Source organism: Salarias fasciatus, chromosome 12, assembly GCF_902148845.1.
Source record: "Salarias fasciatus chromosome 12, fSalaFa1.1, whole genome shotgun sequence".
In the NCBI taxonomy this organism is placed as follows: domain Eukaryota; kingdom Metazoa; phylum Chordata; class Actinopteri; order Blenniiformes; family Blenniidae; genus Salarias; species Salarias fasciatus.
Window position 1 is genome coordinate 26,779,871 of NC_043756.1, and position 24,404 is coordinate 26,804,274.

Consider the following 24,404-nt stretch of genomic DNA (forward strand, 5'->3'; position numbering starts at 1 on the left):
TCTTCCATTTCCTGCTGTTTTTGTCCCTGATATTGTCTCTTTTTTGAAGCTGTTTTTTCTTTTCTTATTTGAAGGTTTTTTTTCTTTCATTAAATTCTTTCAGTTTTTTTTAAAGCTGTTTTTGCATGTTTCCCCCCATCTCTTATGGTTTTATCTGTTCTTCCTATTATAGTTGTTCTGTGTTTTATTAGAGCCCACTGAGCCAAGAGATAAGAGTCCATCTGAGAATGACTCTGCCGTGCAAATACAATACAAATAAGATTAAATATTTGCTTTATCATCTGTGGCTCAGTCTGCAGATTGGATTCTACTGCTGTCCACATGCTGAAGTGTCCTTGAGTTCATGTTTATGGTTCTTTGTTTTCTGCAGCATGTCTGTAGTTTTATTTCAAGTCATGGCCTGGCTGGCATACTTACTAAACTTACTACATCAGTCTCAGTGTTTCTGTTAGTTCAGTGTAAATTAAAATCTTTTCAGATAGGAAGACACAAAAAAAAAAAAAACATTATTGCTTTAACGGTGCGTCAGATGTTGATGTGCTTGAATTTAGGTAATTGATTCATATTCAGAATTGCAATGCAATAAAGTGTCCAATAGTTTCTGAGCAGCTTTTAATATTAATTTATATTTCCACATACTTTTGCATTATGGTACGCAATTCAGTAAAAAACAAACAAAAAAAAAAGACAATTGTTTGGGTTTTTTACATATTTATGTAAAATTTGTATGTACATGTAAAGGCAGCAATGCACCGCAGACATTCATCTTCCAAATAAAATAGTGCTTAATCGGACCAGAAACACTCGAGCAATCAAACCAACATTTGCACTTTTATATGAAACAAATCTTTATCCAAAATTAATAAATCTTTAACTTTGTGATGCAAACCATTGGCTATGATTTTCTTCTCTGAATCAGGCATTCAAGTAAAATAAGATATTTAATGAAATGCAAAGGTAGAACTGAAATTTTTGAAAGGCCATGCAGTCTCTAGGTTGTGGAAATGTTCAACATCTCTCTGACTTCTGTCAATAAATTATCCAACAGAACCCAAAATGAGGCGTTTAAAGCTTAAAAATCTGCAGTCTAATTATTGATTCGATGAATTTCAGCTACATGATCAAAAAGCTTTTTAATTTGATAGAATTCTCTATTTTGTACTTGGTGGAATATTAGCCTACATTAGCATTAACAGTGAAAGCTAATGGAAATAGCTAGCTTGACGCCACCCTAAAGAAAATATCACAAATTAATGTTGCATTTAATTCCTCTAATAAACGCGTGCACACACACAAAAACATGTTTTTTTTCCCCGTTCAAACACATCATAGCTCGCTGTTCTCGCTCATTTCCAAAATGCTTGGCTAACCTCCACTAGCTTGAGCTAGTTTTACCGTACAATCATATTCCATTCTTTTAGCATGAAAACTTAGTGTTTCCCAAACTCCTCAACCAAATCACACAAAGAAAGTAACAAGGTATCTACATACATGAAAACATTCAACAGAAGATGTGATTTTATAAGAAAATATCCATTTTATCAGCCAAAGAGGGGAAAAACAATGAAATGTCCACCCTTGAATTCGTGGTTCATCTCTCACCGCATTCAGACTGAAACTTACCGACAGACACTCTGAAGTATATCTGGAAATATACAAAGATATATAGATATATATAAACAGGGGAAATAAAGAAAGCAACAGTTTGGGAACGCTTGTGCAAGTTCGTACGCTGGATGAGAAGTGACCGGGGACAGGGGGGGGGGGGGGGGGGGGGGGGGGGGGGCGGGCCGGATCATTTGAAGACGTTCTCGAACGCAGGACATTTGTGGCTCTTGAGTTTCTTGATGGCCTTTTTGAACTCCTTGCTGGACTTGTCCCACTTGTGGATGCCCGTGAGGAGGTATTGCTTGTCCACCTTGCGGCCCATGATCAGGTACTGGTTGGCCAGGTTGTCCAGCTGCTGGCAGGGACAGTCGGCACCGTTCTTCAGGAGCAGCACCAGCTTCTTCAAGTCTTTCTTCTTCAGGTTGCCTGCTTTCAGCATCTTCTTCCTCTTCTGTAGGATCACCTTGCGGTCTGTGTTTTCTCGCTTCACCTCCTTGATCTTGGCCTTGAAAGCTGTGAACGGAGAAACAGAGGAAAGAGTGACCGGTAAGCTCATCGTCTTGCTTAAAAAATATTTCCACCTCTTTTTAAAATGATCTATTAGCTTTAACTCCTCATAAAATACTTTGAGCAAAGTGTTCTATTAGACAGCATGATATGGATCTCCGTGCTGTACAGTGAGATACATTTACAACAATAAGTGGAAAGAAGTGAGCTAGTCACCAAACAACCAATTTGGATTTAGTGCAACTTTTGAAAGTTTTCTCTTTAAGTATCGTTTTCTGTGTTAAGTAACCTTTATGAAGCAGCAGACTGAATGATAGAAGCACGTTTTGAAAAGTATCTCAGCAGGCTGTACACCTAATCCTGGATGGGATTGGCTCCACAGGATATCACAAATTTACCATTAGGAAAAATCCACAACATTAACATAACAAGAAACTGAAAATTAAAAGTGAATGAATATATTACATGAAAGAAAAGAAGTGACGTCTCGCAATCATTTCACCCACAAAGCTAGTTTGAATAAAATAGGTTTTGTGGTGGTTGAACAGACTGATGGATAGATGAAACGACGGTTCTCATGGTAACTGATAGAAATCATATGATTGTGAATCTTTGTGAAGTGAGAGAATTTGTTGAAAATTCTCCCAATTCTTGTTTTTTCAGCTGAGAACAATAAATGTTGAAATATCTGTTTTAAAGATGCAAATGAGATCAAGATGATGATAGACATGAATATGAAAAGAAGTGGGCAGCATCAAAGGTCTTTAAAGAGATCTGCCTGGACCAAGCTGGCAGCTCTTTGTGATTTTTTTTCTTCTTATTTTGCCCGTAATACACAAGATCTTTCACTAAACTCTATTTAACCTGCTAATCTCTTCAAGTTTCCTTCAGTTCAACTTGTGAAACAAAGCAGAAGTCCAACTCCGGTGGTCCAAATCTGTGCAGGCCTGCTGACGCGCAGCGACCATCCACCCGTTGACCCACAGTGTGGGTAAAAAGTTAAGATGGAGGCTCAGAGCGTGATGTCTGACCTGCCGGCGAAGCTGGTGCACCGACAGATCACGGCCACAAAGTCTTATGATCTTCAGTCGGTTGGGAAAAGCTGGAGTGGGCACTCCAAGAAAGATTAGAATGAAACACATTTTAACTTCTAACGTCTTCCACAGTTTCAGACACCAAATCCCTCTAGATGTCCTACTTGGTGAATCATGCTTGACAGAAAAAACCCGACCTGTCACTTTCTGAAATGTCTCCCTCTCCTTCTGCATTCGTATCTCCCATCGCTGGAGTGTTAGCAGAGATCTGCCCTCTTTCTCCCCTGTATTAGGAGCGCACATGGTAGGGATTAAGACTTTTATCCTCCGTCAAACAGCCTCTGTGAGCAGGCTTAGGCTTCAGAGAAATCAAAATGGGCAACTCTCATAATTAGTGAGTCATAAAGAGAAGCACTGGCCCACCCCAGAAAGGACTTTATCTGGATAAATCCTCCTTCCTCAATAATCCTTCGACGTTCTGAACTTTCTTTGCACCTCGTGTTGTTTGATGGCTTAAAGCTCCTTCAGTAACAACACAAAGTAAGACATTAACATGGAAGAACTGCCAACAATGCATCTCCTCGCTCCAGGCTGGCGTCGCTCGTCCGGTTTCTTTTCTTTGCTTAAGGAGGGGTGAGATTTTTACAAGTACAGCCGCACATAATTAGAGCTCTCCGGGAGGTGTTTCAAGAATTCTTGTCACTTCCAGCATGAAAAACCCACTCAGGAGGAGGTCTTCTGCTGGTGCTGCCTCTACACCTGTATGCCCTGGTTCTCCCTGTTCAAGACTGTTCATAGACTGTAGAACAGAAAACATATTAAAACTGTGATCAAATTTATCACGATATCCATCCACCTAATATCGTCTTCGTTACAGTCCTGAAATATCCATCTCTCCCTCTCTTTTAATGCTTCGTCCAGTTTTGGATCACCTGGAGCTGGAACCATGTGGGTGGGGTGCCTTTCAAGCTGTGTTCAATAAAGCAAACTTCACACAAATGAGGGGGGAAGGGGGTCCGATTTATCGAAAAGCTTTTTGAAAAACCTCTAAACTCACTGCGGTGGGACCGAACCAAGGGCAGAATCAGCAACTGCACTGCTTATTTCTCACCTCAGAGGTTTTCTAAACAACTTTTTGCTTAACTGTTTTAGTAATAAAAGAGAAAGTTTGTGACCAATCAGCCATGTTGGTCCAGTCTGAACTCCAGACGACCCAGAGTCAATGCGTTTGTCCAGGCAGGATAGTGAAGATAGTGAAGTTAAAAAATGCCCCTTTTCTACATGTAATATGACAGTCAATTAAGGCACTGTTCACATGACAACATTTCAAGTGAAAACACTTCATTTTTGCATTTACACAGCAACGACATATACAACAATGTATCTAGATGGAAATGACAGAAAGGGACATTCGGACATTGCATTGCTATTATGGTGACTGTCAACTCTAAAACTATCAAGTTTCAGGAGAGTCTGGACTGGGAGTCATGACACTCTGGAGGAAAACATTGTTCATGTTCTCCATGTACTGAGCATGTGCAGAGAAACCGTTCACTCCAGCCGTGGTGCGCATGTCCATTGGCAGCGTTTCAGAAATGTTCCCCCATTTCCTCTCACATTGTTTTTGAAAACAGGCTGTAAACTTTGCACTGGAACTGAGCACCGTTGTCGACGAAACAGACACCTAAAACCCGACAACCGTTTTTCATCCTCCCCTTAAAGGTGCTGTAGGCAGGATTTTGCTAGTCAATGCTATTTTTTCTGTTTTCTTTGGATTAAATGTTAGAGTATCCATTGATAATCCTTTAGGAGTGTAGTATAATTGCACTACCACGAGGGCGCAGCGTTTCCATCTGTCTCTGTTCTGAGCTGAAAAGGAATCTCGACAGCTCCAGGTATCTTTGACCAATCAGAAGAGCCCCTGAGGCTCTAACCGTGATTGGTCGAGGGGCGTTCGTCGCACGTTCTTGTGGGAGGGGCTTAACTTACGTAAGGGCGTGATGTCAGAGAAAACAGGACAGGATTGGCTGTGCTGGGTTTCAAATCGCCATCTTAGATGGGTCAAATCACAGAGATGCGGAATCCTGCCTACAGCACCTTTAAATGCCATGTCACTGGTGTGCAACTGACACTGTTCTACTGACAAGTTTTATTCCTGTGAAAAGAAATCAGAGAAAAAACAGAAAGTGTGACTAAGCATGTGTTTCAGACTTGCCAAATCATGTAATATTTATTGCATCTAAACATCTAAAGTATTTGACTATGGATGAAAACATGCCACAAATTTCTTAATAACGATGAAAATGAAGATAAGTAGAGAAGTTCAAATAAAGTCTGTTTTCGACATGGAGGAGAAACAGAGTAAAAATATCAAGGGACAAAAAACAAAAAGTGCAAGAAAGTGATGTTATCCTGTCACTTTCAGGGTCTTGCTGTTGAAGGAGAAAGAAAGATTTCAGATGCTTTCATGAGACACCCAGGTGTATTTCTAACGCTCATCTCGGTAAAAATATGTTATTTTGCTGGAAATACCCTTTTCTGCGGAAGCCCCTGACCCCCGACCTGGTTTCCTCTGCCGGTATCAGATGCACAGACAGGACCCTACAGACCCCCCCCCCCCCCCCCCCCCCCCCCCGGGGTGTCGTAAACCCAGCGAAGGAGGGGTGGGAGGTGGGGGGTAACACAACCCATTCAGTATAATGGAAGGACAACTGATCCGATAAGCCGTGGCGATCGGTCCCCCGGCCGCGAGGCCTCCCTGTTGTTTACCGCATCAGCGAAGGGGAAGGAGCAATTTGGCAACAACAACAAAGTGAGTCGTCCGAGGAAGAGGCGAGGAAGAGATTTAATTGAAGGGGTGCAGGAGTCTTTTCAGACAATGAGGTACCGTAAAACCTTAAGCAGGGAGATAAATTGTGGCGGGAACAAAGTGTTGAGTGGGATCTGTTGTAAATCTGTTACCAGCCCAGCACAGTTTGGGAGTGTCTGGCCTCACCAGACTCAAAAATCTGCTGCTCGTTACAGTGACTCAAAAGTGTTGGGTTAAAAAATAACAGCTTGTGACGGACCCCCCTCCCCAAAAAACAGAACTGTCTGAACGCGGCATTTTCTCCCTTTATCATAGTGAAAGCACTCAGCCGCAGCGCGAAGCTACAGAAACTATATCGTTTCCAAATGAGCCTTCACATTTCACGTAAGTGAAAGCAGTCCGGCTTCCAGTAAGATCTGGTTTTCAGCAGACAGAAAAAAAATGCTAATTTGCCGCCAGGCTGTGGATATTTTACACATGGTCGCCCCACGCAGATTAATAAAGACTTCAGTCACAGACTCCTCTCTGGTTCTCCGTCAGAGAAGACCCAGAACTGCAGGCTTGTGTCTGCTTCCAAACTAAACAGGGTTTTAAACGCAGCCTCCTCGAACACGTCCACCTTCTGTCAAGTCCAGACTCGCAGCCGCAATCAGGGTGACGGCCTTATCTGTCATTGGTGGGATAAAACACATCATGATTAAAGGTTGGGATTTTTCCATATTTTCTTCTCTGCCTGAGACAAGACATTAACTCATGTTTGGCTTCGGCTGCTGCCGCGAGGCATATTTATAGTTTCCCCCCTCCCGTCAGATCAGAACTGGATTTCCATCTGCCTGCTGGGGAGGAAAGAAAGCAACAAACAAGCCTTCAGATCTGCGGCGACGCGCGTCGAGATGCAATCTGCTGTCAGACGCTGCGTTACTTGTTTACCCGCCGCAATCAACGCGTGTCGGATTCCACAGGAGGTCCCCCCCCCCCTCCTCCAGACCCCTAAATCCAGATCCTCGGCCCGGGGAACCCGAGGCAGCAGAAACAGCAGGCCGAACCGCAAAACCTTAACCTTCTTGAACGTCTGTTTCTGATGTGCGTTCGGACTCGTGAGGCACCTGGAGTCCAAACTGAAACAAGAGGGTTTGTTTTTTTCCTTCCTCTCTCTTTTCAAGTCGAGCTTTAAAAGCTTTAATATCTCGCATCTTGTTTGCATCATATTATTCCAGGAAGTCTTCATAAATGCGAGACATCTGACATTTGTTTTTCTTAATTGAACTCCAAAGCGTTCGCCGTCCTCAGACGAGAGTTTTCCACTCAGCTTCGGCTGATGATGGTCCGTCCTCTCCGGGTTGTTTTCAGTCTGGTTTTCAATCCAAGCAGACAGAGGACGATCTCTCAGGATTTATAGCGTTAAGACTGCGGTGCCCGTGAACGTTCTCACAACAGGAACCCCTCTCTAAAAACGTTTCCCCACAACTGTCTTTCACCATGATCAATTAGCGTTAGAAATGCAGGGGGAGAGTTTGCAATCACAAAAAATGAAGTTTAAACAAACAAGGGCTTAAACAAACTCAAACACAATCCGTCAAAGTCGAACCCCAGAAAAAAATCGCATTACGGAGCAGAAGTGGAGAATTATTGATGGTGCTGCTGGAGAATCGGCACTAAGCAGTTGCGACGACTGAGAAAAAAAAAAACACATTAAAAACTAGATTTTTCTGAGTTAAAATTGATACCATCTGTTAGGAGATATTTCTGCGAGAGGAATTATCTTTAGAAACTGTTTTGAATCATGTGTCTGACTTTGACCGAGAGCTTAAGGCACCTGAATGAAGAATCCTCTCCAGCTGGTCTCAAACTTCAGCTGTTTTAAAGTTTGTATTTATTCACTTTTTTGCTGTTGTTTTAATTGTAGCTTCATTCTGTGTGATCTGAAAGTCTTTTCCCATGTATCGGATTATCAAAGGTGACATTGAGATTTAATCTGTCTGCTCATTTAGAAAAGTACAAATTATTTTTTGGTCAAAATCATCTGAAAGGTTGATAGAAAGACTGAATGCAGGATAAAATGATTTCAGAAAGGAAGTGAGTCAGTCACTGCAAAAGCTCACACACAAACTACTGACTCCAGATTGAGGTTGCTGCAAAAATGGTTTCCTGCAGATAAATATCTCACCTGAAAACTTGAACAAACACAAGCCAAGTGTAAGAAAACAGGCACAATGTGGCATGGTGAGGGGGAATGCAGGGAGGTCAGGACCTTTTGGGTCAAAGCAACACAAACTGAAAGAACTTAAAGGGATACTTCAACATTTTGGCGAACTGGCCCATTTTGCGCAATTCCTTAGTCATTTCAAACAGCATACTTACTTTTTTTGTGAGGGCAAGCTGTTGTTTATTCAGAGGTGAGTCGGGGAAGGTTTTCGGGACGGACACAATGGAAGTGGATGGTATTTTTGTTCCCCCTCATCAAACTCATCAAATACACAATCCAACAACCCCAAAACACTTTGGTGGACACGTTAGAATCCGCACATTCACTACGCTGTGAAAAATTAATGCAAAATTACGAGATTGAGTTGTTTATGTGAAGATTGCTAGGACGGAACTACTTACTAAACATGGCGTCTGGGCGTAGTGATTTCAAAAGAAAAAGTAGTTCCCAGTATTTGCTTCAGTGTCGTAACGCTACAATATTATTTGTTGGTGTTCCACAGCGTAGTGAATGTGCGGATTATAACGTGTCCACCAAAGTGTTTTGGGGTTGTTGGATTGTGTATTTGATGGGTCTGACAACAACAGCTCGCCCTCACAAAAAAGTAAGTATGCTGTTTGAAATGACTAAGGAATTGCGCTAAATGGGCCAATTTGCCAAAATGTTGAAGTATCGCTTTAAAGCTGCAAGCAGCGATGAAGAGACACACCCTGAATTGCACGCTGACCATATCCTCAACAGATCAACACCGAGATCTCACTGACTGCCTCAACAACTTTGAAGTGTCTGAGATTCTTGGCTTAAACTAAAAAAAAGACATTTCCTCTTCATTAGGTGATGCTATCACACTCACAGCATGTCTCCACATGGATGTGTTCAGGACTGGACCTTCATCAGTCAGGAGTTCAGTAAAGACTGGACTCCATACTGAGCAGTTAGAGCTGTTTTTGTTTAACTTGCATCTTTTTTAGGGACAGAACCTCCAAATCTTAATACAAATAATAACAATGATACAAATAATTAGTTGAATTCCAGTGCCTTGATTTGACTTTATTTCTTGCTTGATTTTGAGAATTCAACTCAAAATAGCAGCTTTCCTTTCCAAAAAAAAGTCCAAGTGCTCTAATCTTACTGATTAGATTACTGTAATGCCTTGCTCTCTGGTCTTCCCAAAAGAATATTTCAAACCTGCAATTATTAAAAAACTCAGCCGCAAGCGTGCTGACGAGGACCAGGGGGCGGAGCCACATTACACCAGTTTTACAGTCGCTGCATTGGTTTCCTGTCCACTTCAGGATCGATTTTAAAGTTCTTTTATTAGATTTTAAATGTCTTAACGGCCTTACGCCTTCTTTTTTAGCTGATCTGTTTTTACCATATTTACCTCACGGACCCTGAGGTCCTCTGGCAGTGGCTTACTGTGTGTTCCTAAAGCTAGAACAGCCTGTGGAACAGCCTGCCGGAGAACCTCAGGACCGCAGAGACTGTTGATATTTTTAAAGGGAGATTAAAAACACACCTTTTTAATCAGGCTTTTAACTGATCTTTTATATTCCTCTCATTCCATCATTATTTATGTAATTTTAATTTATTTATGTAATTTAATCTTATTATGTACTTCTAACTTATTTTACTTTTTTACTTTATAATCTTATCTTACTTATTTTATATTAACTTTGTGTCATATCTTCTTAAGTTTTTAGCTGTTTAATTCCAGTGTTTCCTGAGTGGCGTCCTTCACACCGGGAGTTGGTTCGGGTCCTCTGCTGGGGTTACTGTGCTCGGGTCCTCTAGTCCCGGCTGGCCCGGGGGTCTCCACACCTTGGTGTGCGGGTTCCCTTGGTCTGGCGGGGTTGGGGGTCGGGCGCTGGAGCCCCAGTATTAATGACCTTTGAGTTCTCTCGGTGTGGGCGGCCCCACTGGTGGCGTTTCCTAAGATGCTCAGTGCCCGGCCATGTCTCCCCCTTCGGGGTGAATTAAAATAGGAGAGTGTCTGTATGTGTGTATGTGCACCTGGCTGCCTGTGTCTGTCTCTATGTGTGCGTGTGTGTATGTGTATGTGCATAATGATCGATGGTGCAGTTTTTGTTCTTTTTTCGTTTTTATGATTGTTTTTACTGTTCAGCACTTGTTGTTTTATTAATATGAAAAGTGCTCTACAAATAAAGTTTGACTGATTGATAATCTGAGTGTTTTGGTGTTAATGGAACGAGACAATGGAGCTGATTGTTTGTTGAGCTCGGGGTGTTCAACCTGCAGGACAGAATGGCAAAAGGATAAAATGGCAAAAAAAAAAAGAAACAAAAAAAAAAACTACTCGAAGAAAAAAAAAGTCCAAAAAGTTACAATTGCTAATATAGCTAAAACTGTCCGAACATTAGGAAACTTCATCTTTACTTTCATCTAAGACACTGCACACATTCAGCAATTATTAAAATTGTTCATTCTTTGCTTAAAAAAAAAAGCATGCTCACTCACTCACAGATTAAATTCTTTAATCATTTTGTTGTCCGTTGTCACTTGTCATTTCACTCTTTTTTATTTTGTAAAGAAATGACAAAAAAAAAAAAAAGCATACCAGAGGAGGAATCGTTTCTTATAAGAAACTTCTCGCTGCTATCAAACTGCATGTTAAAACCATCACTGCACATATTAGCCTGACTTTTGCTGTTTTGTTAAATCCCCTTGAAAGCTGCTGCTGAAGCAACCTGTGATTTACCTCTTCAGCTTTCATCGAGCTCTTCTGCTCCTGCTGTGTTGGAGAAATGCAGCAATGTGGAGACATTTGTTCTTGTTTGGAAAAATCAAAACTTAAAACAAGTTAAGATTTTCTCAGGTTTTCCACCAACATGGAAACAGTTCATTAAAACTGCAGGTTGATAGAATTTTGATCTATTTGTGATTGATTTCTGATTACAACAGCTTGATTTTTTTTTAGATGTGGCAGTACTGCTGACTGCAGAACAAATAAAGTCTCCAGTATGAAAACAACGTGGATTAAAGTGAACGTATTTAACAGTTTACAGTCACTTTCACTTAGTTTGATCCAAACTGACGTTACGTCCTACATGATTTGTTCGTAATCATTCAGCTCGTCAGATTTCACTGTTAGCAGAGATCACAACCAGGATGTCGAACACACCGTAGTTCAGAGGTTGAACCACTCCGTCCTGAGAGAGCAGAACCAGTGAAATATTGCCAAAACAACATTTAAACGAAGTTTTTTCTTTGCTGTGGTTCAGTTTGCATGATGAAAATATCTATATTATCACAAAACCAAACAATTACGACCAGAAATGACTCCAGTCTCAACATGAAATCAATTTCAATGAAAACTTCTGGTGTAAAATACAGTGAAATGACCACAAAACCTCTCAATGTCTTTTTCATGATGGGTTTCCAAAATCCCCTGACTGCATGGCTCTGAGGCTGCTGTGATCTGAATCAGGTAGCTCGCTTTCATCCCGCAGCATCACCGATCTCAGGTCAGGTCTCACACCCTGTTTATCAATCATTTCAGTGGTTTTTTTTTTCTGAAAAGTTTCACATTTGCACATTGTGGTGACGATGTAGTCAGGACAATGGGCCATGAGACGCCAAGCTGGACTGTTATTAAGATGATTGTCAACTCTAAAACTATCAAGTCCAGGAGAATCTAGACTGGGACCAGGACCAGGACCAGGAGAATCTGGACTGGGAGTCATGACACTCGAGGCAAAACACTGTTCTTACTATCCGTCTATTGAGCATGAGCAGAAGAATTATTTGAAAACAGCATTTTCAGGAGCGGAGAGCACCGCTGTCATGTCAACACACACACAAAACACTGCAGAAGTTTTTACTTTTTCTCTTGAAACTGTCACCATACGAACCGGTCCTCAGCTCGGGTCTCAGTATTCTGTTGTGTCAGCTACTCTTAAGACATTGCTGGCTCTTCATGTGGGCCGGTTTTGGTCCACATGCTTCAAAATCTTCTCTTAGGAGCATGTCACAGCAGTGTTTCTCCAGTATTTTTTATTTTATTTCAGATTTCTTACTGATAAACTGATCATCTACATGTCAAAATGAGGAAGGAAAAGCGTAATTCTCAGCAGGACCAGTCCTGATTTCTGTGCGCAGCAGGACTGAATCATCCAATGAGCTCATCAAGTAGTTATTTTTCAATTACACCTCCATCGATAATGCAGCAGATGTGCTTTTTAAAACAGGATTTATCGCCAAATCTGTGTTTCGGGGAGCGTACAGAGTGTTTTAGTGTGCAGAGGACGTTGGAGCCCAGACAGCAGAACAAACATCCCACTTTACTACTGCAAAGACCTGCCACATAAAGCCTTTAATTACCCCAATTCATTAGTCACAGAGCATCGTCCCTCCCAGAGCAGACACATTAAAGCGGAATGTCAAATATGAGCATTTCCAGCCAGATACTGGGCACAGCTCAGCCAAAACAACAAGCACTTCGCATACTTCTGGACTTCATGGACTCTTTTCAAGGTCTGACAGGGGATTTTGTGCAGCATCGCGGTGCGTTTGAGGCCCGTCCGACTCACCGAACTCGCTGGCGCACATGTGCTCCAGCATGGCTTCCGTTTGCATTTCGTTGTCGCACGGCGGGCAGATGAGGGAGTCGCCTGTGGAGAGAGAGGAGAACGAGATGAGGCCTGGAATGCAGAGGTCCTGCCTGCTCTCCGGAGTCAGCCACCTCGTCCCTCGGGTTGGGAACACTCCGGTGACCTGACCCCGGTGAGGAATGTCCTCCATTTTTACAGCCAGCTGTAACCGAGAGGCGCAGTGAGAAAGCCTCCCTCACGCTCTGCTTTCCAAAGAGATCAGCCTCGCCGATACCTCCGTATATGCTGAGATGATAGAAAGAAATGCAGAATGGCGATGATATTCAACCCCAGGAATGTTTCAACGGTCCAAAATATTACAAAAAAAAAAAAAAAAAAAAAAAAAAGGTAATAATGGCGGGCTGGGAGACAAAAAGCTCAACGAGAGCCAAAACATGTTCCTGCCAGAAAGTAATTCAGTCTTGAGGCATATCTGCGAATACTTTACCAACATGGTTTCTCAATCTTTACCACAAACGGCCTCCTGGTGCCAAACAGCTGAACTCTGCTTCCAGACGGACCCGAACCTGCGAGGAGACGGTCCTGCACCCGGCCGGCTGGCCCGCCACTCTCCTCAGACCGGGATGGAAATCCGATAGCTCTGCCAGTTGTTCATTACACGTGTTTAACCAAAGCTCGTGAAAGTAGCACCCAGGTGTGAAGAGCTTGTGAAAACAGACACTGTTTGCAGAGTGGCCGCGTCCCTTTGCCCCGTTTGGAGTCTGGTTCTCCTTTAAATCAATTATCACCCGACTGCATTTAGCAGCTGCCATCTGACCTCTAATAACAATCATTAACCGGGACCCTTGTAATGCCGTCTTTATCAACTCCTCCAGGAGGACAGGGACGGCGGCGGGGGGCAAATATTCACCCCGGGCCCCGTTCACACCACAGCGTTTTCAGTGAAAACACGTCCAGGTTTCTGAAAACCTCCGTGGTTAGCATGCTAGGCTAGTGCTGTGTGTTTCTGGGATTAAACAACACACACATGCTGCAGAAGACACGGACATTTACGGCACACTCCAAACACTACAGAATTTTAGCATTTTTCAATTGAAAACGTCATGTGACATTTATTAGTTCATTTCATTCATTCATCCATCTTCTGCACTCCTGACCCTGCTCAGGAGTCTTGTCATGAAGCAGAGCAGATAGAATCTGAAAACTCTCGCTTAGCTCCTGCATCTTTATCTACGGAAATGCTGAAATGCTGACGTAACCCCCTCAAAACTCCACCAACTGCCTGATTTCCATTCCGCGAGCCCAACAAAAAGTTACGTTTGTCTTACAGAAGTGTCTCTGGGCTTGTTGTGGCTTTTTACAAATCTGCTGCTGGATGGCCAAAAGTTCTGCATGTTCACTTGAATATTTGTGACAAAGGAGCCTAAATCCGCAGGCGTGCAGGGGTGACAAGATGTGCACGCACACGCGCGCACACACACAAACACAAACACAAACACACACACACACACACAGGCTGCACTTATCGCTGACTGACTGATAACAGGTGACGTCTGGAGAGCGTGGAGCTCTGTGTGGTCTCCTCCTCCTCCTCCTCCTCCTCCCACCAGGAGAAAAAGAGTCTTTTTCAGAAAAAACTTGGGCCGTCCATACCACCATGTCAGTCAGTAGCACCCAGCCCCCCTTCACACACACACACACATACACACACACACACACACACACACACACACACACACACACACACACACAGTGCCGATACTGTGAGTTCTGTATGATTGCTGGAGGATCCACAGTCGCCCCATTTATGGCGGCATGTTGAGCGAGAGCCGTCTTCAAGTGGCGTATTTATGGCCCCCGATTGAAACGTCAGTGAGTTGATGATGTGATGATGGAAATCCCCCGTCTGTTCTACTGCTGGAGTGAATAAGGTGGTTGTGCCTTTCTTCTTCTTCCCCTCTGCGACCGGCGGCGATGCTGGCGCTCGCCTCCCGAACCCAAACCCAGCCGCCGCGGTCTTCCCGGGGGGATCGGCTTTTGGGTTTTTGTTCGGGGTTTCCTCCGGTATTTGTCAGCTCGTAGAGCTGGACCGAGTTCACGCACGTCCTCAGCCTGCTGATGCTCGGCGAGGCGAGGCGTCTGGTTGAATCTGCAGCAGTGGGGTGATAAATCATAGTGGGAGTGTGTTTCCTTGGGAGCTCAAACACACAGTCAGATTTCAGTCTTAATGCAGAAGAGGAATTAATGGATGCAGGTATTTGCTGGGTTTCTCTCTCTCTCTCTCTCTCTCTCTCTCTCTCTCTCTCTCTCTCTCTCTCTCTCTCTCTCTCTCTCTCTCTCTCTCTCTCTCTCTCTCTCTCTCTCTCTCTCGCTGCTGGACGTCCTCCCAGCATTGTCCTCCAATCCAGCAAACACCTTGGAATAAATGACTACCATCTGTTACAGCTTTGCCGATATTACCCCATCGCTCTGGAGCCTGGAGGGTTTTCAACATGTTCTATACGGCGGGGAGGACGTCTCCGGGCGGCACCGGCGGGGGTGGGCTGGCAGAGCGGGATCACGTCCAGGTTTTCTCCGCCCCCAAAGGTCGAGCTGGGTTTGTTTGTGCTGGGATTTGCATCTGCAAACACATCTTCACCCCTGAAAAAACAAGCCGAAGCCCATCTAACCGCGGAGGGTGTCGACTTTGACACAGCGGCAAAAGTGCTGCAGTTTGGTTTTGTCGGTCAGGTACTTTGGTTTGGAGCTCCGGACTGCATGAGGACAGAGAGGAGGCTTCTCTTCTATTTGCTGCTGTGAAAACGATGAAATCTGGGTCGTTTAAGAACTGCTGGGATGGTTTTTTCCTCTGCTTTAAAGACGTTTTATGAGGCTTTTCACCATCGTTATTGGAACTTTATTGGAACATTTCTAAAATTTCCCCTGCTTTCCCCGTAAAACATATCTAAATCAGGGTTTTTTTTAGATGAAAAAAAAAAATTGCAACAGTTTTAAAAGGAGGGCGGGTGGGGACCACTTCAGTTTTGGCCTTTTTTCTTGACTTTCTTGCATTTTATGAGCTGAAAGAACCATTCCGTGTCAATAAACACGATATAAAATGAAAGTAGCTTCAATGAAAGAATGGCAATTTTGCAACTGAAAATGTCTGAAAAATTACATTATCAGCAAATAAAAGGAATAATTAACTTTGAACATTGAAGGAAAAGTTCATGGAAAAAATTCGAGAAAATTCGGTTATTAGTGACAATTTTCTTGCATTTTTTTTAGGCCAAAAAATGTGACACACGTCACTTAAAGAACAGAAAACACATATCAATGACTTGGAAAAAATCATGAAAATTACATTATCCATCCCAACAATGTGCTGTCACTTAAATCCAAAGATGTTTAAACTCATAAAAGTTAAATTCAGGAGAGAAGAACATGACATTTTCACTTTAACCCTTTACAGGACACTTATTTAAAGACTCTTGAGAACAAAATATTATTGTTTTTCACTATTGCAGTGTGTAAAGTTGGCAGAGATCTTATTGTAAGTCCATGACTGCTAAATAAAAAAAACATGAGTTAAAGTTGCACTCAGACCAAACTCATGCACCTTTTCAGGAATTTACAGCTGAAAACTATTCAACATCAAAAAATTGATGTCTCATTTGCAAAAAATGTATGACCCCCCCCCCACTCAACTGCAATTGGTGCACAAAATCAAACATTTGTAACAGTGTTGAGCAATTTTCCATATGTGACACAACAGAACTTCAAACTTTGAAGCAGAAGTTGTCCAAATTGTCATTTACCTCAATGTATAATAAAACTGTTTCAGCATTTAACCAGTGACTGTGAGTGACTTATTAGAAGAGATGAGGATGTTACCAAATATAGTTGCAAAGGGTTACAATATTACTTTCAGTATTTTTACACTTTATTGAGTTTAGACCGACTTTTCTGAAAATAGTTCAGAAAAGTTGAGAAGAAGCTCAATTTTAAGAAAATACAGAAGAAGAACTGACTTTTAGGATGAAAAAAAATTACTTGAAAGTTTTCTTCAAAGTTTTGAAGAGAAACTGAGTGGAGGCTTCGATTTTACAGAAATATGAGCTACAGCGAAGGACTTTCAGTATTTCTGCCAAATTTCTTGCATTTCGTTCCCCAAAACAGACGAGATTATTAAAAAAACAATGGAAATTATTCCTGAAATGGTAAAACAAATAACTCACATTAAAAAAAGCTAATGTTTGAGGTGAAAAGGCCATAAAAAAGTCCTTTTAAACAGTGTGCTTTCACCTTAAGATATCAAAGTTTTGTTACATTTTTACATTTATTGACTTATTTTAAAAGATTTTCTGATGTGGAGAATGCAAAATGCTGTTTTTAAAGTGAGATAGTAGCTTTGTCTTTGAGAAATATTAAGGTAACTCAGCTTTGGTCGTCATCCATCCAAAGGTGGATGACGACCACTCGGGTTAAAGGATTTGGTCATTTGACACAATTTTCCTGCATTTTAAAGGCAAACTGTTGGGATTAATTAAAAACAGCTTAAATTATCAGTGAAATGGTGACCTTTCCACATTTCATTGCTAGATACTGCTAAAAATTGTAGTGAAAAAACCTTAAAGATGAAAAGGACTGCATTTCTTTAACATACAAAGAAAGTGCTAAGCTTATAAGTGCTGAAGTAAAGGTGAGTTGTGGTCCCTAAGGTCATGAACTTTTGTCATTTCTCACAGTTTTTTTACAGTTTAAGCCAGATAAACCATTGGATTCGTAAAACAGGTAAAATCTCTTATGTAACCATTTAATTTTGGATTTCAGTCAGTTTTAATTGACTTTGTTATGAAGAAAATGCTAAATATTGTTCTGCTATAACCTCAATGTAGCACATTTTTCAAGAAACTTTGCTCACTTGGAAAAGTGGGTGGTGGCCTCTTGGCCCATGAACTTTGGTCATTTTTCACAATTTTCTTGCATTTAGCTTCAATAAATTAAAGTGATCTATAAAACCAGTCGACAATCTGAGTAAAGTAGTAATATTTCTACATTTCACTACATTTTTATCTATTTTGTTGTGCAGATTATGTAAAATGTTGAGTTAAAATAGCCTTAAAGGTGGGAAGAGGCATAGTTTTCATGACATTCAAAGGAAGATCTCTCTAAATGAAAGGTGAGCGGTGATGCTTTGCTCATTTCTCACAAATTCTCTTGGAGTTTAAGGGCATAAACATGTCACATCATGGGAAATTTAATGAAAGGGAACAGAAATGCATGACCTGGAAAAGAAATGAAAATGCCAATTTTGCTCCAAGGGTTTGGATTCGGTGACGCACAGAGAAGAGGTTAGGATGGATGGATGGATGGATGGATGGAGGGATGGATGGATGGGTGGGTGGCTGTGTGGGTGACTCGGGGGGTTACCTGTGGTCTGCGTGGCCACGGTGGCGTTGGGTCCCGTCATGGCGATGCACACATCATCCTGGGGGAACTTGTCGCAGGCGAGCATCGCCGGCCAGGGGAAGCCGAACGCCTCCATGATGGGGGTGCAGCTGTCGCGCACCGCCTCGCACAGCCAGCGGCAGGGCAGGATGGGCCGCTCCAGGCACACGGGCGCAAAGAGCGAGCAGAGGAGGACCTGCGTGCTCGGGTGGCACTTCTTGTGCACGAGCGGCACCCAGCTGCTGGCCTGCTGCTTCACCTCGGCCATGCTCTCGTGCTCCAGCAGGTTGGGCAGCAGCATCTGGCTGTAGCCCACGTTGTGGCACAGCCGCAGGTCGTCCGGGATGTCCACGCACTGGGGGGGCTTCCCGTAGCTGCGCCCGCCGTGGTACGAGTCCGACTTCCAGCTCAGGTACTCGTACTCCGACGCGCCGCACGCGGACACCAGAGCCACTGTCACAGCCAGCCGGATCATCCTCCACGCGCACTCAGACCTCATGGTGCTTCTTCAATTCTAACTTTGTTTAGAATATAAATGACTGCAGAGCTCGGTGCGGGAGACGCGCTCACTTCATGAAGTCCTGACAGCGCAGGAGGAAGGGGCGACGCGGCTTGTAAAGTCCACAGACTGTCTCCTCTCTGGCTGCAGCCCCGTTGCGCTCCTCTGCTGAGCTCCGTCTGGATCCTGCAGGAGGTTTTTTCAGGAGGTAAAGCGCTCTGCCCGAGCGGGGCTTGGAAACAAGAGGGGATTGTAAAGTGCGCAGCGGCCAATCGGAGCGCGTCTGCGCCTTTTGGCACCGCGCTGTCAGTCAAAGCGCTTAATTACCCAGTGTGTAAAAACTCTCCAGGAGCCTCTCCGCCCCTCCCTCTTACTACTCCCAGGCTTGCACTTCCTTTGTGAGGGCAAAAATACCGATGAGAAGAAGCGTGAATATGAAGAAGTATGCAGAAGTCTTTTAAAGAAATCCAAAAAATGCGTAAAATCTTTAGTTTGATTAAAGTAAAGCATGTTGTCTCACACTGTTACTAACACACTCCAAGTATTCAAGACATGTCTTCCACACTATTTGTTCCTTTTTAAGGCACCATTTGCTTTTTGCTAATTGTTTTGCAAATTCATTTCAGAAAAGTTTCGTGTGTAACAATGTAGTCGGCATGCCAGGCCACTAGTTGGAACTGTTGGTTGTTTTTGTAATGAAACACACTCGCACACACAGAACAATACACTCTCAATATCAACAATGGGAGAGCAATGGACACTAATATGAACAGATGACAAGTTGGATTGTTGTTACGGTGACTGTTGGCTCTAAAACTACCAAGTCCTGGAGGATCTGGACTGGTAATCCCGACACCGGAGGAGAACCTACTGTCCTTCTACTGAGCATGTGCAGAAGAACAAGTTGCATTTTTCCCCATTTCCATGGAGGCAGAGCCGCACTCTCAGCTGATTCCTCTGAACAACTGTTTGCTACCAGAGATGGAATGTTTTCTGAAAGTTCCACTTCGGGAGTCGTTTTCAAAAAGTTGCGTTTTCAGTGGCGCCAAATGCCGTTGTTGTAGAAATAGGCCTGAATGAGACATTTGCCTGTTTCTCAGCAGACCTTAAACGCGATCGGCTCGCTGGTCCAACCACATATGGATCGGTGAAATTTCAGCTCTGTTTCCAAGAAAACTCTTCTAACAGATGGTTTTTAAAATGTTGCCATGCAAACTTTTCTGAAACGAAAATACAAAAATGATTAGTTTTCACTCAAAATGTGTAAACAGGGCCCTATTCTTCAGAAATGTGAAAGTTGTCATCATAAACTGAAGAAAATATACTTTTTGCATGAAACTTTTTCAAAGTAATTCTCACTTGCATGTATATTTTCATAAAGGTGAGTTTAGCCACTCTTTCCTTCAACATGAGGCACAAACACAGGTGAGGGAAACAATGGGATCAACACACTCCGTGACCCCTAATGAGAGGAAACCATCCATATGAAATGAGCCGCCGCTCATCCGCTGGTGTCGTAATCAAATCACAGAGAGATAAGCAACTCACTTATCTGAAGACAAACACCCAGCAGTGGTTGGAAAAACCTGATAGCCTCATTCTGAAACCCAGAGGAGCGTGTGCTCACAGGATCCTGACCAAATATTCATGTGTCATTTAGTTTAAAAATATGGTTAAAAAATGAGGTCATGTGTTAAGAAAAGTTGCACAAATCCAAGAGTGAAACATGACATTTCATTCATCAACTTTAAGAATCCAGAGAGAAACCCTTTTGCGGCTGATGAGTCTCTGCAGACTCTTCAGTTACCCTTGGAGTGCTTGGGGTTTTTAAACTCTGGGACTCAAAACGTAATAAGTGAGAGTCGTGAAGCAGATCGGGGACTCGTCTCATTCCAGCGGTTCCAACAATGTGCAGCGAGAAACATGATTCCACCCCGAGGACACGAAAACATGAAATACCAGAAGGAAACTGACTTATCTGTCATAATAAAGTGGATTCTTACAGGTTCTGATGTGCTGCAGCATTATTAACCCTTTAATAGGGTCAAACTGCACGAGTCTCAAACCAACAATAAGAAGTGAATAAAAAGTCTTTTTTGGAACTTTGGGAAGAGTTTGAAAATTGTGAAGATTATGATGGATTTATTTATCTTTTACTTGATTTAGTTAAATGCTTGATCAAATGAACTTTGTTGCTAAGGAAATTCATGTGTTTCATGTATTTTATATACATCGTTCAGAAAATCCATCAAGAAATGAATCTTTTTCAGCATTATCTTTAGAATGAAATGTAATTTCAATCATTTTTACACTTGAAAACTGATTTAGCAGCCTTGACAATTCAAAAACATGCACAATCCTCTGCTTCTTTATCGAATGAAGGTGAAGTACAGTGGATTAGCGGAGCCCTGAGGGTCCATCTCCTCCCCCCGGGCTCCATGATAAGGCCCCTTATGTTGAAGCCTCCATTTAAATGGGAAACAATTTGCATCCCATTGAGTTGTTAACAGTCCTTGTGGAGCGAGAGGAAAGAAGGCAAAGCACCTCATTTGACTGGAAGTTTGGACGCTGCAAACACAACTGAGTTCATCTCAGGCACGACTGTCAAACACAAGGCCTGAGGGCCAAAAAACTGCCCCCAAAAGTCTGTAATCTGGTCCTCCGATCTACCTCAGTAGTGACTACGTTGACATGCAGCTACAATTTGGGTTCAGGTCAATATCTGGGTTTCTGAAACATTAGGGAAACCCCGTTTACATGCTTTAACAGACAGAGTTACCCCGTTTATAAGTCAGCGCATTCAATCGGGATCTCCCTTTCCAAACCTCGGCGCGCGTCATGCTGTTCTCAAAACAAAACAGCTCTAACCGGAGCGGCTTTATGTTGCCAGATTGGGTGGGGTTTCCGCCAAAGCAAGCTTCTTCTTTGAACATGCTGGATGGGTTGATTAAATGCTTATGTGTTTATGACGTGTTTTTTATCATACAAATACAGTTTTAACGTGCATTTTCAACCGAGATGGAGGTTTGGGCTGCTTTCTACGAGTTTCAGATTTTTTTACGGGTTAGATCGACAGATCTGGCAACCTCCTCCACTGGACTGCAGCGGCAGACGCTGCTGCGGTGATCCGCTCTGTTGACGGAACGCAGACAGAACGGTTGTTCTGTTGTACATGATTTTTCTGCAGGCCATACAAATCGCCGACTTTCAGAAGGAAGCATGTGCCATGTGCACGCTCAGAATAACAGTTCGTATCGTGCGTTACGGAAGCCTCACATGGACAAAAGTGTGGTGAGTTTCGCGCCTACTCGTTGCTTGACTCAAAAGACCATGATTCATTGCGGATGGGAGCATGCGCAGAGCCAAAAACAATGTCCCTTAACTCGATATCTGTTTACACGGCGGCACTTTTGAGTTTGAAAAGGAGTAACCCAGCGGTCTTTATCGGGTTTTACAAATCTCGAAAATGAGCTTTTTCGGGTTTTGGCAGGTGTTTACATGGCCACGCGCTATTGGGTTATTGCCAACATTCGAGTTTGAAAAGGGTTTGAAAAGGGTTATTGGCTGCATCTAAACGTACTGATTGCTAACAATAGCTTCTCGTCATGAGTTTCTAAAAACATTCATAATGCAACCGTTATGGAAGTCTTTTAGTCATTTCACTATATTTTCCACCAGAAGGTTTCATTTTCTGTATTCAATGTTTAAATAGACTTTTTTTTTTTGTCATGTATACTCATTGCTTTCTCCTGGAAATCAAACTGGCCTGTTTTATAGATTATGCATTTTATATGAATGGTGGCAACCTTGAAATTCAGAAGTTGGAAGAGAAACAGCAACTTGTCAGAAAGCAGAAGAATAAGACGCTGCAGATCACTGCTGAGGAGTAATCAAGTCAGAATCAAAGCCCAGATTGCTCATGGCGTAAATTGCCCATTAAGTCAGATCTCTGCACAGCAATCTGCATGCCGGAGCATTGAGGCCCATCCCACGGCGGGCTGACCCACTCTTCAGAAGACGACACCTTCGGTTAACGTTTCAAGTTAACGGTGATGGTTTAACGAGGGGCTGCCGTGTTTGTGGCCGCTGCTCTGCGGTTCGACGGCATCCGACAACAGTGTGAGTGTAGACGGTTGCTAAAGCAAACTGGAACATTTAGGAGATGGCATGGTGTGTGTGTGTGTGTGTGTGTGTGTGTGTGTTTTCCTCCTCCTGCTCCAGACAGGACCTGGTTTTGCTCAGACACCAGAGGAAGCCTCTCCTATCCAGAACGATAGCGGAGCTGAAAACCACCGGCAAGACGTGGACAAGCCAGGAAAACCTCAAAGGAGCAACAGAAACAGCAATAGAGGCTCGGAGTCACCGTGGATGAGCCTCTTATCGCCGCCACCTCCACTTTCTAAACCCTGCTGCTTTAACGGCATGCGGCTAACAACACAAAGACTAAATATTTGGATGCCGCAGCCTCTGGGTGGACTGACGTTCCCCCACCGGTGTGTGACTCATCCGTATTCAGCCCCATTTAAAACCACAACCACACCAGCATGTGCTGGTTCCACCATGCAGGGCGTTTCTGGACAAACCTGTATCTCATTAGACGTGTTGTGATCAGCCAGCCGGGTGAACCCTGGATCGGTCCATTAGCCAGAGGTCAGTCATGGCAGCTACTGTGTCGCAGAAAACAGCAAGTCAGCAACTGATTCCTATAAAATCAAGAGCCTGTTTTACACAATGGCGTTTTCAAGTGAAAACGGAAAACTCTCATTGCGTTTTGGCCATCAGTTTACATGAAAACGGTGCTCAGAGACACTGAAAATGAAACTTTCTCCTCAACAGTCCGTCTCCACATCTGTGGAAATGACAGAAGAGGCAACTTCTTTAAAATGCTCCAACTCCATCCCTGTTGAAATGAAAGAAAAAGCTACTTTTTGAAAAAGTACTGTAACTTTTTTTAAAAAAAGCTCTGACTCCATCTCCATGAAAATGAACGCAAATGCAAATTTCTGAAAATGCTCTGACGGTCCGTCCATCTGTGGAAACTAGAGAAAGTTCAACTTTCTGAAAGCGTAACTTTTCAAAACACGACTGTTTTTAAATACATCAACTCAATCGAATCTCAATCTTCGTTTGAAAACAGTCGGACTCCATCTCAGTGAAAATGCTTTTTGGAAAGAGCCCATCTCCGTCTCCCCGTAGACACTTGAAAAGCTGCACATGTTCAGAATCTCACAATAACAGCGACATCATTGCGCTATAAACATTAACAAGCGAGTACACAGACATCTAAATGGTCAGACAACCAACTGGATTGTTATTACTATTATGTTCAGAAGCCAGTGAAAAGTAACTGACTGTTGTACAGCTGTTTAACGTTTAACAGTTCTTTTAACAACTATACTTTTAGTTAGTAATAGTAGTTGCAATTGAGTCCTAAGTGATACAGCTTTACACATTGTGTTAAACAAAATATGGGCCAACTGTGGGATAAAAAGCAGTGATAAAAGCTCCTTTCTCAGGGAAGTTGTTCTATTTTGTGTTCAGTTGCTATTTATTTTTTAAGGAAAGTAACTCAGCGGGACTATTTTTCAGTGACTTGCAGCAGAACTGCCGGCGCCTGCTTTTCGTCGTGAGCGACGTCACGTTGGCCGTCCTCGTGCACGACGTCGTTTGAATCAGAGAACAGACTGTCGATGGGTTTAATTTAGTTTTCCTTCGTGATGAACGGATGTGTTCTTGACTC

At 42.9% G+C, this 24,404-nt stretch overlaps 1 protein-coding gene across 1 annotated transcript; it reads right to left on the bottom strand.

Moving 5' to 3' along the window:
* Positions 1-707: 707 nt before the first annotated feature.
* On the bottom strand, positions 708-18,664 carry sfrp1a (secreted frizzled-related protein 1a). The gene is made up of 3 exons (XM_030105328.1): positions 18,148-18,664; positions 12,715-12,795; positions 708-2,121 (listed from the first exon to the last, which is right to left on the bottom strand). Exons 1-3 carry the CDS (start codon positions 18,662-18,664, stop codon positions 1,796-1,798), a joined length of 924 nt encoding a protein of 307 aa, XP_029961188.1. The 3' UTR covers positions 708-1,795.
* Between the last annotated feature and the right edge of the window lie 5,740 nt (positions 18,665-24,404).